The 21,273-nt window shown below is 46.8% G+C and overlaps 1 protein-coding gene across 3 annotated transcripts in view; it reads right to left on the bottom strand.

Annotated features, from left to right (window-relative positions):
* Positions 1-1,900: 1,900 nt before the first annotated feature.
* The window catches only part of LOC147101903 (uncharacterized), a 136,273-nt gene continuing 116,900 nt past the window's right edge, over positions 1,901-21,273 (bottom strand). For 2 of the 3 annotated variants that reach the window (XM_085965994.1, XM_085965995.1), the window contains exons 7-8: positions 2,205-2,267; positions 1,901-2,044 (exon numbers count right to left, since the gene is read on the bottom strand). In XM_085965994.1, the coding sequence (XP_085822120.1) occupies positions 2,213-2,267 (55 nt within the window). In that variant the 3' untranslated portion in view covers positions 1,901-2,044; positions 2,205-2,212. The remainder of the gene's footprint in view (positions 2,045-2,204; positions 2,268-21,273) is intronic. The other variant, XM_085965996.1, reaches the window with a different exon arrangement.

The raw sequence follows: 21,273 nt of genomic DNA, 5'->3' as shown, positions 1-21,273 counted from the left end.
CAACCTGATCTTCTGGACAAGTGAGAATTTTCTTTGGTGGCAGTGTGTCTCAACAATGTCTTTTTTACTTCTGGGTGTTGAAATCCTTTTTGTCTGCAACCTTTTCCAGGTTGTTGATTCTTATTTGTTCAATAAGGCTTTCCAACTTTATTTATGTTTTTTTAAGCTATCACGGTCCATGTATATGACTTTTCTTCAGCTTTTGATAATGTTGGTCAAATTTCCCAAAAAATATCATCACACTCGCCACGATGTTTTACAAGAATAAATAATTCTAGCATTGGAAGCTTATGTCATTCTTTACTCCTGGTCTCTATTTTGCGCAGTTACCAGCAGCAGCATTTGATGCCATGATCATTACATATGCTAATGCTCAATACCAAATGCAAAAGACTCTCATGGAAGTACATCTGAATAATGGAAACTCATTTCTGACTGGGTTCCTTCATTTACCCCTGGTGGTAAATCAAGGTGGTGATTTACAGAAATTGTAGGCTTCCTAGTTGGGCATTAGGTGAGTTAATTTACCAGCACTACTTCATCTAAAAGGCCTTAAATCCTACATGTTTGATTATCACTCCCACTATTTCTTAGGTACTTTAAAATCTCAGGTTGTAGGTGTAGATCTAAATGGGCAATATAAACAAAACAGAACTATAAAATCAGTGTGATAGTATGACGGAGATAGAGTTAAGTTGGCAGAATGCAATGTCCTAATGGCACATCGCAGTTAACATCGTTTTAGAGTTTGCATAAAAAGACAACCACGTAAGATTGCTGGTGATCAGATAATGCCATGGGCAGAAAATTACGAACAACTTGTGCCCGGACTTGTGGTAAGTCCTTCCTCCCCACCAAGTTCTTACATTGGGGCATTGAAAAGGAAAAGTAGATTTGCCCCTCCGAAATTAACTGAAGTTAAACAGAAAAAAAAGGCAAAATATATCCACTCGCAAAATGATTGTGGTTATTAGAAGCGGGTAGTCAGGAAAGACCTTTGGGTCTAATACTAAACAATGAAAGAGCTATTCATATAGATTATAATCACTGCAACCAAAAATCTTCGCAAAATTTTTGACAAGTAAGTTGGGGTTGGTAAAATTAATTAATTACGATTATTGGGATTTCGTAGTGGGCAGTTGGTTGAGAATGTCTATAAACGGACTGTACAAGCAGCAGATCTGGACTTAATGCTTTACTTCAAAGCACATAAATCCTTTAAATGGTTCAGTAGGTGCTTCTTAAGTTCACAATTCAAAGAATTAATTTAGATGATTTGTGAGCGAGATGGATTTATAATCTAATACACTAACCATGCATTTCACAACAACGGTGCTTTGATTTTAGTTAAATTACTAGACTGGAGTAACTAGAGTCGCAGTTCTTATTAACCATGGTAACAGAACTCTCTGCCACTAATGGCAGAGTAAGCACACCAGGATCAGCCGTAGAAAATGACAGCCCAAAATTGCAGGTATTATTTCCTGGCCTTATGCTATAAGTACACCTGGAATAACCCTCCAGATTATTTGCTGTTCACTGCCATTCTGATACCATTTCATCTGGCAGTAGGCATTCACCCAGAAATTCAACAGCAAACAGGTAAGTCCAAATATTCACCGGATATACACTGATAATATGAACTGATCCAAGTTAAAGAGGAACTTTAAAATAAGGAAGGATATTTTGGCCATATCCCAATAGAATCTCATTGAAAGCAGGGCCAATTCAAAATAAGCATCTTAAATTCTCTGACCAGCCCTGATTAGAATCTGGCATAACTATATTTTCCCACATACTTATATACGAGTCAGCCATTTTCTTAGAAATATGGGCAATGAAAAACCAGACCCTCAACTCTTATTGAAAAGGCGATTCATAAAATACAAGGCAAACAAGATTCTTGCTAAGAAATATAAAACATTTATTGATCTGCATCATGAATGTACAGATTTGATGAGGATCTCCTAGAAAGAGATCTAGGAATGGAGATTAATGAGGATGATTAGGATTCGATGTGGCCATCTATTGACAAGCTGTTTCCCTGTATTAAAATGAAAGAGATGCAATTTAAATTCTTACATAAATCCTTCTTTACTCCACTGGGAAGTGGTAGAGAAAATGTGGAACAATACATTTCCACATTCATGTATTCTGTGAATTCAGCAACTTTGGTAATATATCTTAAAAATCATTAAGAATACCTGTCAGTTCAGGGTATCTCCAGAGCTTGTCTTCGGCATACTGGGGCTATCTGTGCATGGTCCCTTAAGGTGAGGGAAATTCCAGTTGAACAACATATTGCTTTTTGCGTTCTACTGTATGCTTCCTAATGATATTTTTAATCTCTCTCAATGGTAGGTTTGAGCATGTGTATTCTTGGCTTTTAACTACACTACAATTCTCTCTTCCTGCTAGCTAAGATAGGGTTAAATTGAGGCTAACAAATAGCAAAATGTGTTTAAATAATTAACAAGTCACTTAAAAAAGTTGTGTCTACATGGATAAATGGTATACAAGCGAACACTAAATAATGGCAGAAGGGGGAATCTCCAAGATAGAGCAGCTTTGACATGAAATTTTAAGAACATTGAGCATTAGGGAGAAAGGGAGTCAGGTGTGCAACAAGTAAAACCTCAGATGCACAGGGAAAATTTCAGGGACAAGGAAGTGACGAGAGAGGATGAATCTGCTGCACAAAGTGAGGGATCTGAACAGCATGGAGTTGGATGTGACACTGTGGTAACCTCAGCTACACAGAGCTGCTGGTAGGCAGGGAAGAGGGTTTAGTAGTGGAGTGGGTAAAAGGGAGATCTCAGAGCCACAGAGCCACAAATTTAGTGGGAAACCCGAGGCCAGGGATGGGGGGGCGGGGTGGTGGGGGGCAGTGGAGTCAGAGCAGGCAGGAGAGGGATAATCTTTGTTCTTTTTGAATGTAGAAAAATGGCATAAGAACACAAGAAAGCCTGGTAGGAGAAAAGACCATTCAGCCCACCAAACCCATTCCTTCTACAGAGTGTGTACAATTTGGCCTGCCATGGATTATATGCACCAATTAAATTTCTTGTGAGAAAGTGCTGCATATGTATTCCTTGATCCTAAATAGTAATCAGGCATATTCATTCATCATGATATACATTCTATGAACCCTTCCTTGCTGCCCTTCACAGACAACAGTTCTCTCTGGCTTCAGTAGCCTAATCTATTGTTACCTCCATAAATCTCCAATGCCATTCCCAACCAGATATCTATCCAGCTCCTTTTTGTAGCAGTTAAGTAACACTATCTCAAATATTTTCACAGGTTATCTGCTCTGCATTACTCTGCTGGGAGTCTCCTTCCAGGCTTGTTAATTTCAAATAAATGTCATCTAATTCTGTGCTCACAGGCAGTCAAATAGCCTGCTTATATCTATCTATATAGAATCATAGAAATTTACGGCACAGAAGGAGGCCATTCGGCCCGTCGGGTCTGTGTCCGGCCGAAAAAGAGCTATCCAGCCTTATCCCACTTTCCAGCTCTTGGTCCATAGCCTTGTGGGTTACGGCACTTCAAGTGTATATCCAAGTACTTTTTAAATGAGATGAGGGTTTCTGCCTCTACCACCCTTTCAGGCAGTGAGTTCCAGACTCCCACCACCCACTGGGTGAAAATATTTCTCCTCAACTCCCCTCTAATCCTTCTACCAATTACTTTAAATCTGTGCCCTCTGGTTATTGACCTCTCTGCTAAGAGAAATAGGTCCTTCTTATCCACTCTAAGTAGGCCCCTCATAATTTTATACACCTCAATTAAGTCTCCCCTCAGCTTTCTCTGTTCCAAAGAAAACAACCCCAGCCTATCCAATCTTTCCTCATAGCTAAAATCCTCCAGTCCTAGCAACATCCTCGTAATCTCCTCTGCACCCTCTTTAGTGCAATCACATCTTTCCGGTAGGGTGGTAACCAGAACTGCACGCAGTACTCTAGCTGTGGCCTAACTAATGTTTTATACAGTTTAAGCATAACCTCCCTGCTCTTATATTCTATGCCTCGGCTAATAAAGGCAAGTATCCCGTATGCCTTCTTAACCATTTGCCCTGCTACCTTCAGGGACCTGTGGACATGCACTCCAAGGTCCCTCTGCTCCTCTACACGTCTCATATCCTACCATTTAATGTGTATTCCCTTGCCGTGTTAGCCCTCCTCAAATGCATTACCTCACATTTCTCCAGATTGAATTCTATTTGCCACTTTTCTGCCCACCTGACCAGTCCATAGATATTTTCCTGCAATCTACAGCTTTCTTCCTCACTATCAACGACACGGCCAATTTTTGTATCATCTGCAAACTTCTTAATCATGCCCCCTACACTGAAGTCTAAATCAATGATATATACCACAAAAGGCAAGCGACCTTGTATTGAGCCCTGTGGAACCCCACTGGAAACAGCCTTCCAGTCACAAAAACACCCATCGATCATTACCCTTAAGCTTCCTGCAACTGAGCCAATTTTGGATCCAACTTGCCACTTTCCCTTGGATCCCATGGGCTTTTACTTTTCTGACCAGTCTGCCATGCGGGACCTTGTCAAAAGCCTTGCTAAAATCCATGTAGACTACATCAAATGTGCTACCCTCATCGATCCTCCTTGTTACCTTCTCAAAGAATTCAATCAAGTTAGTCAGACACAACCTTCCCTTAATAAATCTATGCTGGCTGTCCCTGATTAATCCATGCCTTTCTAAATGACAATTAATACTGTCCTTCAGAATTTTTTCCAATAATTTGCCCACCACTGAGGTTAGGCTGACTGGCCTGTAATTACTCGGTCTATCTCTTTTAACATAAGCACGTGCAGCATATCTACACACAATCTTCTTTCCTCCAATACAAATAAGTTCAGCTCTCCTTAGGTCTCTAATTCTCAGAATCAATCTTGTTTCTTCTCTCTAAACCCTTCCTAATTCCATTTTGTGGGTGGGGTACCCAGAACTACAGTATTCCAATCGCAATATCAAGGATAGTATCATTTCTTTCAACTATTCTTCATTTATACCACATTGATGGCTCTTCCAAATAGTTCCGACCAAGTTAACAATATTAATTTAAGAGCATAAGAGAGTATCTTGGGTGTCTATGATCCCATGTTGTGATATAAAGGTTGCTTACGGAGTTTTGTTCACCCCCGCATTAACTCCACAGAGTGCGCCTTCCCCCCCCCGCCCCCAACAGGTTCCCCGCCCAGAAGAAGATTGCCTGATTGACGGGCTTGGCTTCCTGTCGGGCTGGGAACACTCTGGAGGAGGCTGCTGCCGCAGGAGCAGGTAAGGAAGCTGGTGCTGCGTTAGTGGGAGCGTGGGGTTCTGGATGTTGGGGTGGGGGGAGGGCAGGTCAGATCCCTGATTCAGGGGGAATCCTTGATCCGGTGGGGTGGGGGGTGCGGGGTCCGATGGCAGGGTAGAAGGCAGTTTGGTGGGCTGGGAGGAAGCACTCCTGATCCTCCTGGCCCAGAAGCAGGCTGTAAGGGCACTAACCTTTCCCCGAAGCTGTTCTCGCCTTCCTTTAGCTGCCGGGTTTCCCGGGGCCAGCCAGGGCTAACCACAAGTTAAATGTGAGGCTCCCAGCCTCATTATAATATTTAAGTGACCAACCTTCCTACTGGGAGCGGGTTGGCTGCCTGCCCCCATTAATCCTGGAAGTGGGCAGGTTGAAGACGGGTTGGAGTCGGGTTTGAGGCTTTAAACATTTTTTACCTCTTACCCGGCTCCAACCCATCTGTTTTTGGGCGTTAAAATTATCCCTTGGTCACTCCCAGGTGTGATTCTGTTCAATGAGCTTCTGAGGAGGGATCTAATTTGATCAACAAGTAGCCTGTATGAGGGCTAAAAACATAACTATATCATCTCTGGAAACTCCTGAAGTTACCAATGTCACGCAGCCTGGTAGATGAACCTTATTAATCATGACTGAGGGTACAAATTGCATTGATATATACGTGGAGTCTGTATAATAAATGTATACAAAACCATCTTTGGAGGAAGAGGGCAGTATAACAATCCTTACAATAGGATCTCTTCCCAGCTGTGCACTCATAACCAGCCATTGGTTAAGGTAATGTTCTTCATCCTGTTTTTGCCCCTTCTTTTTGCTTTCAGTTAATATCAATCAATTCTACCTGGACAACAGCACTAAATCTCAGAAGATACCTTGGGGGAGAAATTGAGTATAGCCCCGTTTGGGGCGCCAGCCTCGCCAGGGTGCTAAAAGTAGCGCCCTGGAAGCATTCGCGGCCGCCCGCCGGAAATTGAGTGGTAGCGCCCCAAAGGGAAGCGCGGCGCTCCTGGAGGCGCCCCGCATCCCTCTTGGGGCGCTGCAACTGAATAGCGTGGCGCAACGTGCCGCAGCGCCACACGCTGCGGCACGTCGCGCTGCGGTATTGCAGGCCTTCCTCCCCTTCTTAAAGGGGAGGGGCCTTGTGCAGCGCGATCTGGGGCCCAGCTGGGCCCCCGAGGATCAGGAGTGCAGGCAAAAGAGCCCGGCACCGAAGAGAAGTGCCGGGCTCTTGGAACGCAGCCGGCACTCCGCCGGGGGGGGGGGTTCAGGAGGCCGGGGACGGGAGCGCAGGCAGGTGCTGGCAGGCGGCCAACAACAAAAATGGCCGCCCCGCACCTCTCCTTTAATTTGCGCCTCCCCGGCCGCAGGTAGGCCCCCCTGAACCGGTCGGACATAGTGTCCGGCGGTAAATCAGGGGGTGCTGCCAAATATCGCGGCCGGGGCGTCAGTGGGGCGCTGCGCACACCGATGACATCATCGGTAGCGGCGCAGCACTAACGGTTAGCGCCGCCACTAATGTCCCGTGGAATTTAGCGGGAGGCGTGGACAGTGCCGCACATGGGCGCCAGTTGGCTTGCGACCCACTTAGCGCCCTCTTAAGGCGCTAACGGGTGGCGCAGCCTACTGAATTTCTCCCCCCCTTGTCTTTTCCCTTTTCTGAAGGATTTGGCATATATTGTGGTTAGTGAAAGACAGGTGTACTATTTTATAAGTGCAAATGCATGGAAGAGTTTCCTACTTGTACAACTGATGAAAAACTGTCCCATAACTCACAAAAAAGCTACAAAATGTGATGCTTGCATTTTGCATGTGTAGTTCTGTCATGGATTAGTGGTTGTTACTGACACCAGGGGCCCGATTTTGTGGCTTGTGCGGGAAATGGTCGGGTTTCTCCGAATGTGGGGTTTCTGACACACAAAGAAATGTGTCAGCCAGCTCCACGCAATTTTCCCTCAAGTGGCCAATTAATTCCCAACATGTGGGCAGCCTTGCTAATTGTCCATTTCTAGTCAGAAAGCCCCACAGTATGATGTCATCATTCGTGGTGCTTTCAAGGTCCATAGCAAGCACTGCATCCTCTGAAGGCTTCCAAACGAACCATACAGGATGGCAGAGGAGCCTGCAGCAGCTGTGGCCAGTGCCAGACCCCGAGCTGCCTCCAAATTCGACGAGGCTTCACTGCAGGCATTATTGGATGGGGTTAGGGCCCACAGGGAGGTCCTCTTCCCTAGGTCAGGGAGGAAGAGGCCTCCCACTGAGACCAATGCTGCATGGATGCAGGTGTCAGAAGATGCCAACTCGCTGGGAGTCACCAGAAGAACCTTGGCATTACATCTCTAACTCCTTCCTTTACTCCCCCACAGTACCATCCAGAGCCGCCGTCCTCACTGTGGAGGAGGAAGAGGCTGTGCAGTCAGACTCCTCAGAGGAAGCTCCAACCTCTGAGGGCGCAGCGTCAGCAGAAGTAAGCGCACCCAGCACCAGCGCAGACACTCACACCTCGGGGGGACCTTCGGGACAGAGTAGTGTTGTCACCTGTTGTTTCACAGCTCCCAAGTGAGCCTCAGCAGATTCTGGAGACAGGGACAGCAGTGGAGAGTCCTCGTCGGAGGGCGCAGGACTCTGCCAGCTCAGCTCAGCTGCGCTGCATGTCGACCCTCTGCCTCTGGGTCAATCCACAAGAGAAGAGGTGATGGATCTCCATGCACAGATGCAGGAGTCTCTGGCAGGTTTTGTCTCCAGGGTCGCTGCGAGTGTGGAGCGAATGGAGGAGTCCATAGCGACCATGAGCAGAGCCTTTGTGGAGTCATTGGCGCAGGAACACATCACCATGGCAAGGTTGGCAACCTCCATGGAGCAGATAACTCGCCAGGGTACAGAAAACATGGTGAGTGCTCATAAGAGAATGACATCTCTTGAGGAGCGTTGGCCATCTACTGAACAGAGAAACCAGATCTTCATGGAAGTCCTTCTGAGTAGGACTGCCAGTGCAGAAACGGGTCCCCATGGCCCCCTAAAGCGCAGCAAGGTGCTCTCAAGCCACTTCCAAGCGCTGGCCCCTTCTGGCCTGTGCAGCTTTAGGTGAGTGAGCAGCAGCCTGCTGTTCCTGGTGCTCATCATGCTGTTCCTCGTTCTGCTGCTGCCGCCTCTGCTGCTGGAGATCCTCTAATGGCAAGAAGGGAAGGAAAAAAAGGCGTCCCGTGCTTCTCGTAGGTGCCTCCGCTGAGGAAGCGCTGAGTGAGGGTGGCGAGAGGGGCTTCCCAGGAGATCGCATTGGAGAAGTGTGTGAGGCTCCAACCTTCCACAGCTGTGCCTAGGCCTTGAAGAAGTAGCCCCAAGCCTGCAGCAACAAGGTCCTTCAACATACAAGTGCTGGCCCTTTAAATCGCAGCTTTTCCGAATGACCTGCAGCTGACAGCAAGCAAGCCGGCAAGCTTCACGCCAGGTTTCATCAGCGGGGTTCCCTGCAGGCGTGTTTGATGTGGGGAAAGCCCCAAAATCGCAACGGCCCCTGAAAATCGACTTAAACAAGGTAATAATTGTTCATTAGTGTTCCGACGGCCAGTCCCGCCAGCGGCGGGCGGGACTGAAGTGGGTCTCGGAGAAACGGCGGTCCGAATTTCGGACGGGGCGGGGAATCAGGCGGGGGGGGGGGGGTCGCGACCCGCTTTTTCGGCAATTTTCGGCCCCCGGCCGCCTGAAAAGCCGCCCGACGGCTGGCAGAAAATCGGGGCCCAGTAGTGAAAGAATCAAAGCTGATGTGTGAATTCCAGCTGAAAACTCAAGCCTTTTTCTGTTTACATATCTTACTGTTTCAGTGATGTGTGAAGTATTATCAAGTGAAGAATGGCATTCTCAAGCAACCTATGACAAATTATACCATACTCATATGAAGAAGTTAGGAATCATTCCCAAATTTGCTGAGACAAAACCCAGCATTCTAGGAGAGTTCAATCTATATAATCAAATGATGATACAATGTGTACGAAAAGTTGGAAAATATATGATGTTACAGCTATGTGAATTTTTAAAACCTTGCTTAACTTTGGTTAAAATAGGTCCTGCCATTTTTTGCAACAACCAAGATGGCCACCAGACACCCCAGTGTTTGAAAAAAGAGTATAATCCAGTCTTTACATAGAATTTTACAGCACAGAAACAGGCCATTCGGCCCAACTGGTCTGTGCCAGTGTTTATGCTCCATATGAGCCTCTTCCTACCTTACTTCATCTCACCCTATCAACAGATCCTTCTATTCCTTTCTCCCTCATGTACTTATTCAGCATCCCCTTAAATGTATCTATGCTATTCACCTCAATCACTCCTTGTGGTAGCGAGCTCCACATTCTCACCATTCTCTGAGTAAAGAAGTTTCTCCTGAATTCCTTATTGGATTTATTAGTGACTATCTTATATTTACAGGCTCTACTTTTGGACTCCTTCACAAGTATCGAAGTACCCTATCAAACCCCTTCATGATTTTAAAGACCTCTATCAGGTCACCTCTGAGTCTTTGATTCTCAAGAGAACAGAGCCCCAGCCTCTTCAGTCTTTCCAGATAGTTGTACCTTCTCAGTTCTGGTATCATACTTGTAAATCTTTTTTTGCCCTTTCTAAAGTGCCTCTATATCCTTCTTGCAATGTGGCAACCAGGGGGGAAAAATTCGGTTTCTTTGTGCCTCCCGTAACTGGGCACAAAGCAACTAGCGCCTGGGCGTGGCGCCGCCAACGCCTCCCGCGAAATTCAGTTGGAGGTTAGCGGCAGCGGTAACCGGTAGCGCCCCGCGGTGCTGCGCCGCCGGCAGTGATCTTTGGGAGCACCCCCTGACTTACCGCCGGACGCCATGTCCGACGGGGTCAGGGGGGCCTACCTGCAGCCGGGGAGGTGCTATTTAAAAACAAGGTGCGGGGCCGGCATTTTTGTTGCTGGCCGCCTGCCAGCAACTGCCTCCACTCCCGTCCCCGGCCTCCTTACCCGCCTCTCCCCCCGCGGAGTGCCGGGCTCTTTTGCCGGCACTGCCGATCCCCAGGGGCCCAGGTCGCACTGCGCAAGGCCCCTCCCCTTTAAGAAGGGGAGGAAGGCCTGCAATATCGCGGTGCGACATGCCGCAGCGCCGCGATATTCCCTCGCAGCATCCCAAGAGGGAGGCGGGGCACTTCTAGTAGTGCCCCGCTTCCCTCTTGGGGCACTACTACTCAATTTCCGTCACGGGGGCGCTAATTTTTCCAGGGCGCTACTCAATTTTTAGCCCCACACAGTACTCGAAGTGTGATCTAACCAAGGTTACAGGTTTAACATAACCTTTTTGATTTTCAATTCTATTCCTCTAGAAATGAACTCGTGCTTTGTTTGCACTTTTGATGGCTTTGCTAACCTGCGTTGGTACTTTTAGTGATTTGTGAATCTGTATCCCTAGATCTCTTTGTGCCTCTACTCCATTTAGACTCTTAGGCCTAGAAATTCAGTGGCCTACGCCACCAGTTTGCGCCCAAAGAGGGCTTTTGCGCCACTGTGCAAACCTACCGCGATATTTAGCGGGGCGCTAATGGCGGCGTTAGCCAGTAGCGCTGCGCCGCCACCGATGACCTCATCGGTGTGCGCAGCGCCCCGCTAGCGCCCCGCTGGCCATATTTGGTTGCTGCCGCCTCCCCCGCGCCGGCCGCAAACAGCGACCAGTACACGGGGCCTACCTGTGCCGGTAGTGGGGCGAGTTAAGGTGGAGGTGCGGCCGGCCGCTTTTTCGGCGGCCGCCTGCCCGCACCTCCGTCCCCGGCCTCCTACACCCCCCCCTCGCGGCATTGCCGGCTGTTTCCAGAGAGCCCGGCACTTCTCCTTGGTGCCGGGCTCATTTGCCGGCACTCGCGAGCGGGGATCGCGCTGTTGCAGGCACCTCCCCCTTAAGAGTGAGAGGAAGGCCTGCAGTGCCGCAGGCTGCCGTGCCGCAGCGGGTGGCGCTGCGGCACTTAGCACGCCGATATTCAGTTTCAGCGCCCCAAGCGGGGCGCCGAAACCCTTGTTTAGTGGCCGGCTTCCACTTGGGGCGCTGAAACTGAATATCCCGCTGGCGCAAGTGGCTCCGCGCGCAGCGGTAATTCCGGCGCCCAGGCGAGCTGGGCGCCCCTAACTGAATTTCTAGGCCTTATTTTCCAAGAGTAGGTGGCCTTCTTATTCCTTCTACCAAAATGCACCACCTCACACTTATCTATATTGAAACGAATTTGCCATTTACACGCCAATTCTGCAAGTTTATTAATGTCTTCTTGTACTTTATTGGTCTTCCTCATTATTAACAATACCCCTAATTTGGTGACATCTGCAAATTTTGATATTGTACTTCTGATTTCCGAGTCCAAATTATTTATGTAAATGGTGAAGTGGTCCCAGCACTGATCCCTGTGGAACACCACTTCCCACCTTCTGCCAGTCTGAGTAACTGCTTTTAACCCCTCCTCTTTGTTTTCTGTTTAGTAGCTAGTTTGCTATCCGTTCTGCTACTTATCCCCTGACCTTAATCATACGTCTACTATGCAATACCTTATCGAAAGCCTTTTGAAAGTCTATGTATATTACATCCACTGCATTACCCTTGTCTACTCTTTCTGTTACTTCTTCAAACAATTCCATAGGGTTGGTCAAGCATGACCTTCCCTTTTGAAATCCATGCTGACTATTCTTTATTATATTTTTGGTCTTGAGATGTTTTTCTATTACATCTTTGAGTAAAGATTCAAATACCTTTCTGACCACTGATGTTAAGCTAACTGGTCTATAGTTCTCTGGATGTGTTCTATATCCCTTTCGGAATGTAGGAATAACAGTAGCTGTCCACCAGTTCTCTTTTTGATTGAATTTTTATATATATATATACTGGTGCCTCTGCTATCACTTCCTTAGCTTCTTTGAGTATGCACTGATGTAATCCATCTGGACCCGGGGTTTTATCCTCTCTAAGTTTGTCTAGTTTATCAACTATCTCCCTCCTATCAATCTTAAATATCTTGATATCCTTTTTGATCTATTCCTCTAATGTCAAGCCCACCCTGTTAGTCTCCCTGGTAAAAAAAAAACTGAGGCAAAGTATTATTCAATATTTCTGCCATTTCACTGTCATTACCTGTGAGTTTATTTTGTGCATCCCTTCGTGGCCCTATCGCGATCTTCATTTTCCTTGTTATTTATGCGTCTATAGAATACTTCGCTATTTCATTTTTGGTTCAATTGTTAAAGGTTTGTTGACTCAAATCTAATTAAAACCACTGTCCCCATGGGAAGAGATCTTATTTCAATGATAGTGTGAAACTGTCTGGTGTGACATAGATTTAATTATTATATCATAGTATTTTAAAATATTCATCTCTGTCTGCATTTTATAAAGGATTTATATCCTGCCATATGTTTTTATCATTGTAGCATTGGTAATTTGCTAAAGGGAATCTGGTGAGTTTCATCTGTATAACCAATCTGTCAGCACATCTTGTATTCAATATTGTGCTGTTTGAGGGCAATTTCATTAAGATTTATTTGAGATCCCACTTTAAAGAGATTTGTGGTTGAAAACTCAGGTTTCATTGCAGAGATCAACTTGGAGACCCTAATAAAACCTTTATAAAGATAGTGCAGGAGGATACAGGAGAAATAAACTACAATAAACTGCAAATGACTGCTTTGTGGGAGGAAAGTAATGTTAAATAATGACATTTTAATGGACTTTTTTACATAAATGTATGAGAATATTTCTTTGAACTTTTCAGTGTTTTGCCTAGTCTGAATCCTGATGCTTTGATGGGTTTAAATTGCAAAGAGATATTGTGGTAATTATAGCCTGTAATCATTTTGATCTGTATGTTAATATTGTTAGTTGAGAGGACTGAAAAGTTATTGCATGCCTATGCAAAATTCAGTATACAATTTACCACACTTGGGTTAATTCTTAGACCTAGAACTCGTAAGTTCGGAAGAGTGGATCATGTTAGATTGTCTGTGGGGATAATGGGGTAGAAATTGGTATGCATTTTGCCTAGTTTATGGGCGCATATAAGAGAATTTCTAGGCATGGGGTCCTGCGATTATCCGCGCTATCAGCACAGCCGCCGCCATATTGTTTCTCGCTGCTTTTAGGCATCCCTGGAGGCCGTCTGAAATCAGCTGTTGATCAATTGAAATAGTCACCGAAGGGTCCTGCACCGGTTTCAGGACCCTTCTGCAAGGTTTTGTGAAAAATCAGGTGGAGCATGTGCAGTGGATGCTTCAACTAGTTTTTCCTGTTCCAGCAGCCCAACCAGCAGTACTTAAAAGGACCACTGGAGGTCGCTGAAGAAATGGTAGGGAATTTTTTTTTCCCATAGAGCCGGTAAGAGTATAAGTGCTCCTTCCTGGCCCCTATGTTGGTAGATATTGTTAACAGTTTCCTCTCCTCAGGTACTGTTCCCCCTCCCCTTCAAATCTGCCATCATTACCCCCGCCTCAAAAAACCCACCCTTGATCCCTCCGTTCTTGCAAACTACCGCCGCATCTTCAACCTCCCATTCCTCTTCAAAGTCCTTGAACGTGTTGTCACCACCCAAATCCATGCCTATCTTTCCCGCAACTCCATGTTTGCAGCCCCTCCAATTACGTTTCCACTTGCCACAGTACTGAAACGGCCCTTATCAAAGTCACAAACAACATCTTATGTGACTATGACCATGGTAAGCTATCCCTCCTCATCCTTTTCGACCTGTCTGCAGCCTTTGACAGGGTTGACCACACCATCCTCCTCCAATACTTCTCCTCCGTCGTCCAGTTGTGTGGGACTGCTGTTGCCTGGTTCCATTCTTATCTACTAGTGGTAGCCAGAGAATCATCTGCAATGGCTTCTCTTCCCGCTCCCGCACCGTTACCTCTGGAGTTCCCCAAGGATTCATTCTTGGCCCTCTCCTATTTCTCATCTACATGCTGACCCTTGGCAATGTCATCCGAAAACAGAACAGCGGGTTTCACATGTACACTGACGACACCCAGCTCTACCTCACCACTACCTCTCTTGACCCCTCCACTGTCCCTGATTTTTCACACTGCTTGTCCAACATCCAGTTCTGGATGAGCAGAAATGTCCTCCAATTAAATAATGCAAAGACTGAAACCACTGTCTTCAGACCCCACCACAAACTCCGTTCCCTAGCTACCGATTCCATCTCTCTCCCTGGCAACTTTCTGAGGCTGAACCAGACCATTCGCTACCAATGTTCCTTCTAATTTTCTTTTGGGTGCATGACCCCTTTAACGGGCTGCGCGGCTCATTCAAATTTCCACGCATGCGTTGTTTTTCCATTTAAAAACCGATGAGCCGGCTGCGCAGGCCCTCCAGACCGCTGCGCGGCCGCACAGCTTAACGAAAACATTTTTCGCAATCTTGGTGTTGTACTTGACCCCAAGATGAACTTGCAACCACATATCCGCTCCATCACCAAGACAGCCTACTTCCACCTCCGTAACATCGCCCGGCTCAGCCCCTGCCTCTGCTCATCTGCTGCTGAAACCTCCATCTATGCCTTTGTAACTCTAGATTTGACTCTTCCAATGCTCACCTGGCTGGCCATGCTTCATAACCTTGAGCTCATCCAAAACACTGCTGCCTATATCCTAACTCGCACCAAGCCCCATTCATCTATCACCCCTGTGCTCACTGACCGACATTGGTTCCTGGTCCGACAAAGCCTCCATTTTAAAATTCTCATCCTTGTTTTCAAATCCTTTCATTGCCTCACCCCATCCTATCTCTGTAACCTCCTCCAGGCTCTACAACCCTCCAAGATCTCGGCGCTCCTCCAATTCTGGTCTCTTGCGCATCCCCGATTCCTCTCCATTGACGGCTGTGCCTTCAGCTGCCTAGGCCCTAAGCTCTGGAGTTCCCTCCCTAAACCTCTCTGCCTCTCTCTCCTCCTTTAAAATGCTCCTTAAAACCTACCTCTTTGACCAAACTTTTGGTCATCTGTCTTGTGGCTCAGTGTCAAATTTTGTTAGGTAACACTCCTGTGAATCGCCTTGGGACATTTTACTACTATCTGCCCACGCTCAACCCCCAGCCCCATCTTTTCCTCCACCATGCCTTACAAGACTTACCTGAGCCCGCTTAATTCGATTCATGCTGTTGGGCAAGCTGCCTCTGGAGGTATGACAGGGCTGGCAGCTTTCTTCTATTATTAAATTGAGGCCGGAGACCTAATTTCAGGTGAGCCACTGAGCCATTATTTTGTGTCCGAAAGCAGGCCAAAACTAATTTCTACCGCAATGTCCACTAATAGAGAGAGTACTGTACAACCACTTAGAGAAAACAGAGTAAACTTTCCTCAGCCCTGTTCCCAAATAGAACCCCAAAACAGGTACCACACAAATAAGAAATGGGTGCTAATCTATTTTCCTCATTCTTTAGCTGAAAAGTGCTGTAACCAAACTTCCTGTTATGTCCCCTATGAGACTTTTAGTATTGTGTTTTGTCTCCCCCTAGTGTTTTTACTACTTACCTCCTTATTGTTGATTTATGTCATGTGACATGATGAGAAAGTGAAAGTAAAACACAACCACGAGGGAGCCAGAAGTCATGGCTGGTGATTCTGCAGCATCTAACGCCATCCTTTTCAGTTTCCCCCTTTGATTGGCATTGTCTGTAAGTAGCTTTTTATCAGATGTCTTTATGTTTGATCTATGTCACCATTTCTTGATATTTGCAGCCAGATGAGTTAAAATATTGCACTTTGTGGAGTTTCCATGTGGCTGGCTATTAGTCTTTCCCCTGGCATTCATGTGTTAGACCTTTGATTGTTGTATCAGATTTACCTCAAATTGTAATAGAACCGTTGAGTTATAGTGGTAACATTTCATTCTACTATCCTAGGTTTATTTTGTGTATTCAGATCGTGATTGTAATACCAATCGGCCTTATTTGATGTTGTAATTTCTTGCTCTCTTTGTAGTTTCACCCTGTGTCATTAAACTGGATAAAAAAGTAACAACGCCTCCTGTTTGGTGATGAGGGTTTAGCTGTCTGTCGAATCATAGTCGTGAGGAGGACAGAACAGTGAAAAGACACCTTTCCCATGGGCGAATCTACTAAAGGTAGATACCCAACACCAACACGATTCAATGCATCTCCGAAGCCACACATTCCAGACACCAGTCACAAAAGCTGAAATGGAGGAACAGTCACCATTGAAACAAGCAGAGGAGACCAGATCTCACTGTTCTGGCTCCTCCAGGCATTCAAGTAGGTCTGTTACTGGTGCAGCAGCAGCGATGGCCGGAGCCAAGGCCAAAGCAGCCAAGGCAAAGATGTCCTTTGCTCAAAAGAAAATGGACATAAAAATGAAAAAGTCACGTATTGAAGCAACATTAGCCGTATTGGATATGGAAAAAGAGGCAGCAGCAGCTCTAGCGGAGGCAGAAGTCCTTGAAACAGCTGTTGAAGGTGAAGCAACAGGCAGCAACCTTAGCCTTCATCTCCCTCACCAAGATCCAGTGCAACGCACCACAGAATACATACAAAGCCACTCCAGCTCACAAGCTGTTAACTCTTCAATGCCCGACATGGAGCCTGTTCCAGAGTTAATACACGAACAGGAAGAGCCTGGCCATGCATCTCAGCGCCGTTGTGAGCTCAACAAAAACACTGTGGAAGAGGACGAACACAAGTTCCAACCAGAAGACCAAAGGCTAACCCATCATTATCGTTCACAACATCTGCAGACCTATCACAGTCCAGCTGCTCTACCTCACTACAAACAGACCCAAGGCATGTCAGATTTCGTGAGGTTCTTCGCACGTCGTGAACTCGTCACCACCGGGCTGCTACAGTTCAACGACCAACCTGAAGACTACAGAGCATGGAGGTCTATTTTTCGGAACACCATAAGAGGGTTAGACCTGTCAGCAAGCGAAGAAATCGACCTACTTGCTAAATGGCTGGGTAAGGAATCCTCTGAGCATGCCAAGAGACTTCGAGCTGTGCACATTAACCTCCCGGAAAGGGGGTTGAAGATGATATGGGATCGTCTGGACGAGAGCTATGGCTCCCCGGAGGTGGTTGAGAATGCACTGTTTGAGAAGCTGGAGAACTTTCCCCTGATCTTCAATCGAGACCGCCTGAAGCTCAGAGAGTTAGGTGACGTCCTAATGGAAATTGACTCAGCGAAAACTGAGGGATGTCTGCCAGGTCTTCTGTACCTTGACACGGCACGTGGGATAAATCCCATTGTTGAAAAGTTACCATTCAACTTGCAGGAAAAATGGATAGCTCAGGGATCAAAGTATAAGGAAGATCACAACGTTCCCTTCCCACCTTTCTCCTTTTTTGTCAAGTTTATCTGCCAACAGGCTAAAACAAGAAATGACCCAAGCTTCTTCTTCTCCACTCAAAGCCCTGGGCCACCGAAGACAGCACAGTCTGCTACAAGGTACAGCCAGAGAACTCCAGTGTCAGTTCATAAAACTGAAATGTCACTGTCCACCACCTCCTCCAGTGACGACGCAGATGGGAAAACGGATGACCCCGTCAAGCAATGCCCCATTCACAACAAGCCGCACCCGCTCAGGAGGTGTCGGAGCTTCAGAGAACGGACTTTGGAGGATCGCAAATCATTCTTAAAGGAACGTGGCATCTGTTATAAATGCTGTTCCTCTTCAACTCACCTGGCACGGGACTGTAACACGGCCATCAAATGCACAGAATGCAACAGCGAAGGCCACAACACAGCACTCCACCCAGGTCCAGCCCCCTGGGTCTCAACGGCCTCTACCGCCGCAGCAGAGCACGGCGGGGAGGAAGAGGAAGACATTCTGACACCTGAAGTAGCTTCACATTGCACCAAGGTCTGCGGAGCACACATCAGCGGCAAATCCTGTTCTAAAATCTGTCTTGTGATGGTCTACCCTGAAGGACAGCAAGAAAAAGCCATAAAGATATACGCCATGCTGGATGATCAGAGTAACAGATCACTCGCCAAGTCTCAGTTCTTTGACCACTTCAACATAGAAGGAAACAGCTCCCCATATTCACTGAAAACTTGTGCCAGCCTAGTGGAGACATCAGGAAGGAGGGCCAGTGGTTTCGTAGTGGAGACTCTTGATGGAAAGACGAGTCTGCCTCTGCCCACACTAATAGAGTGTAACCAGGTGCCTAATAACAGGTCAGAGATCCCTACACCTGAAGCAGCGCTTCATCATGCTCATCTCAAACTAGTGGCTTACCAGATTCCACCGTTGAACCCTCAAGCTCCCATCCTGCTTCTACTAGGCAGAGACATATTGAGAATCCACAAGGTACGTGAACAGATAAATGGTCCACATGACTCACCTTATGCTCAGAGACTTGACCTAGGGTGGGTCATCATCGGTGATGTTTGTCTGGGAAACGCCCACAGACCTGCCAAAGTGAACACATTCCATACAAATGTGCTGGAGAATGGTCGCCCCTCACTCTTTGATCCGTGCCCCAACAGCTTTCAAGTGAAAGAAAGATACGGCATACAGGTTCCAAGCTCTCTCTCTGATGATCCTACTGAGCAACCAGAACACGGAAAGCAAGAGGATCGTCTTGGTCAGGCAGTCTTCAAAAGGATGAGTGACGATGACAAGTTAGCTCCTCCCATTGAGGACAAACTCTTTATAAAGAACATGGATGAAGAGGTCTTCATGGACAGTAGCAATAGCTGGGTTGCTCCTCTACCGTTCAGAACTTCAAGACGACAGCTTCCTAACAACCGAGGACAAGCACTCAATCGACTCATCTCTTTCCGCCGCACGCCGGAAAGAAAGCCGGATACAAAGGACCACTTCATTTCATTCATGCAGAAAGCCTTTGCCTCAGAAGACCACGCCAATGACCTAAAGGACCTGGACCTTGGAGTTGACTTACCTCCTCTACAGCGCAGCCTTGTGCTCAGTTGGGACCTGAATATACGGATATCTTTACCTTCCAAGTTGAAGACAGCGAAAAGCCCTCCACTCGTCGTGGTGTCCTTCCTACAGTGAATGGCCTGTTCGACCCCCTTGGTTTTGTGGCACCAGTCATCATCCAAGGAAAAGCTCTGCTTAGAGACCTCACGGTAGACACGAACGATTGGGATTCACCACTACCTCGAGAAAAGGAGGGATCTTGGCACACATGGAGAAACTCTCTCCAAGACCTCAGAAAGCTTCAAATTCCAAGACCCTATACTCTCATCTCTCCCTCTGAAGCTCAACACAAAGAAATATGTGTCTTTTCTGATGCTCCAAACGATGCCATGGCTGCAGTTGCTTACCTCAAGGTCACAAACCCCAATGGAGATTGTGAAGCAGGCTTCATCCTCGGCAAGGCAAGGTTGACACCACGTCCTGAACACAGCATTCCACGACTGGAGCTCTGTGCTGCCGTTCTGGCTGTAGAGATGGCAGAACTGATCACCTCCAAGATTGATCTCAAGCCTGACTCTATCCAGTTCTACACAGACTGTAAGGTGGTGCTGGGCTACATATGCAACCAGACTCGAAGGTTTTATGTGTACGTCAATAACAGAGTCCAACGCATCAGAAGGTCAACACAACCTGAACAATGGCACTACGTGCCTACTCACCTGAATCCAGTCGATCACGCCACCAGATCTGCCACTGCAGCTCGCTTAAGGGATACCACATGGCTTATTAGGACCTGATATCCTGTGTCGTCCCCAGCAGAAAGTCACAGAAGTGTCATTCTTCTCCATACGTGGACCGGCCAAGCAGCTTCGATCTGACTGTGGTACCAACTTCATCGGAGCCTGCAAGGAGCTCGACATTCCTCCTTCTAACGATGACAACACAGTTAAGAGATACCTCGCAGACCAAGGTTGCACCTGGATCTTCAATCCGCCACATTCCTCACATAGGGGAGGTTCATGGGAACGAATGATCGGTATCACACGCCGCATATTGGATGCAATGCTTCTGGAACATGGATCTTCCAGACTCACTCATGAAGTCCTCACCACATTCATGGCCAAAGTGGTAGCCATCATCAATGCAAGACCACTCGTCCCTCCGTCATCAGATGCAGAGTTCCCATTCATCCTGACGTCTGCCACCCTCCTCACTCAGAAAGGAGAAGCCATTCCTACACCTCCAGGAGAGTTCGGCAGCAAAGACCTCTACAGACGTCAGTGGAAGCAGGTACAGAGTCTGGCCAACACCTTCTGGAGCCGTTGGCAATGCGAGTACCCGTCAACTCTCCAAGCACGTAGCAAATGGCAGTCATCAAAGACCAACGTCCAGTCGGGGAACATAGTTTTAATGAAGGACAGTCAGAACAAAAGAAGTGAATGGCCGATGGGGATCATCTCAAAGGTTTTCCCCAGCAAAGATGGTAGAGTTCGGAAGGTAGAGGTTAAGATCCCAAGCGGTGATGGGACAAAGCTCTTCTATAGGCCAATCACAGAGATTGTGGTTCTTCTCTCCAAGGAAGACCAGACGGTTGCTCCCTGATAAGTTGTATTTTCTTTATTATGTGGCATCTTAGAGATACCAGACGGGGAGTGTTATGTCCCCTATGAGACTTTTAGTATTGTGTTTTGTCTCCCCCTAGTGTTTTTACTACTTACCTCATTATTGTTGATTTATGTCATGTGACATGATGAGAAAGTGAAAGTAAAACACAACCACGAGGGAGCCAGAAGTCATGGCTGGTGATTCTGCAGCATCTAACGCCATCCTTTTCAGTTTCCCCCTTTGATTGGCATTGTCTGTAAGTAGCTTTTTATCAGATGTCTTTATGTTTGATCTATGTCACCATTTCTTGATATTTGCAGCCAGATGAGTTAAAATATTGCACTTTGTGGAGTTTCCATGTGGCTGGCTATTAGTCTTTCCCCTGGCATTCATGTGTTAGACCTTTGATTGTTGTATCAGATTTACCTCAAATTGTAATAGAACCGTTAAGTTATAGTGGTAACATTTCATTCTACTATCCG

The sequence above is a fragment of the Somniosus microcephalus genome, chromosome 23, assembly GCF_052327205.1.
Source record: "Somniosus microcephalus isolate GS21.2 chromosome 23, FLI_Smic_1.0, whole genome shotgun sequence".
Lineage (NCBI taxonomy): Eukaryota > Metazoa > Chordata > Chondrichthyes > Squaliformes > Somniosidae > Somniosus > Somniosus microcephalus.
This window is presented reverse-complemented; position numbering and strand designations above follow the sequence as displayed.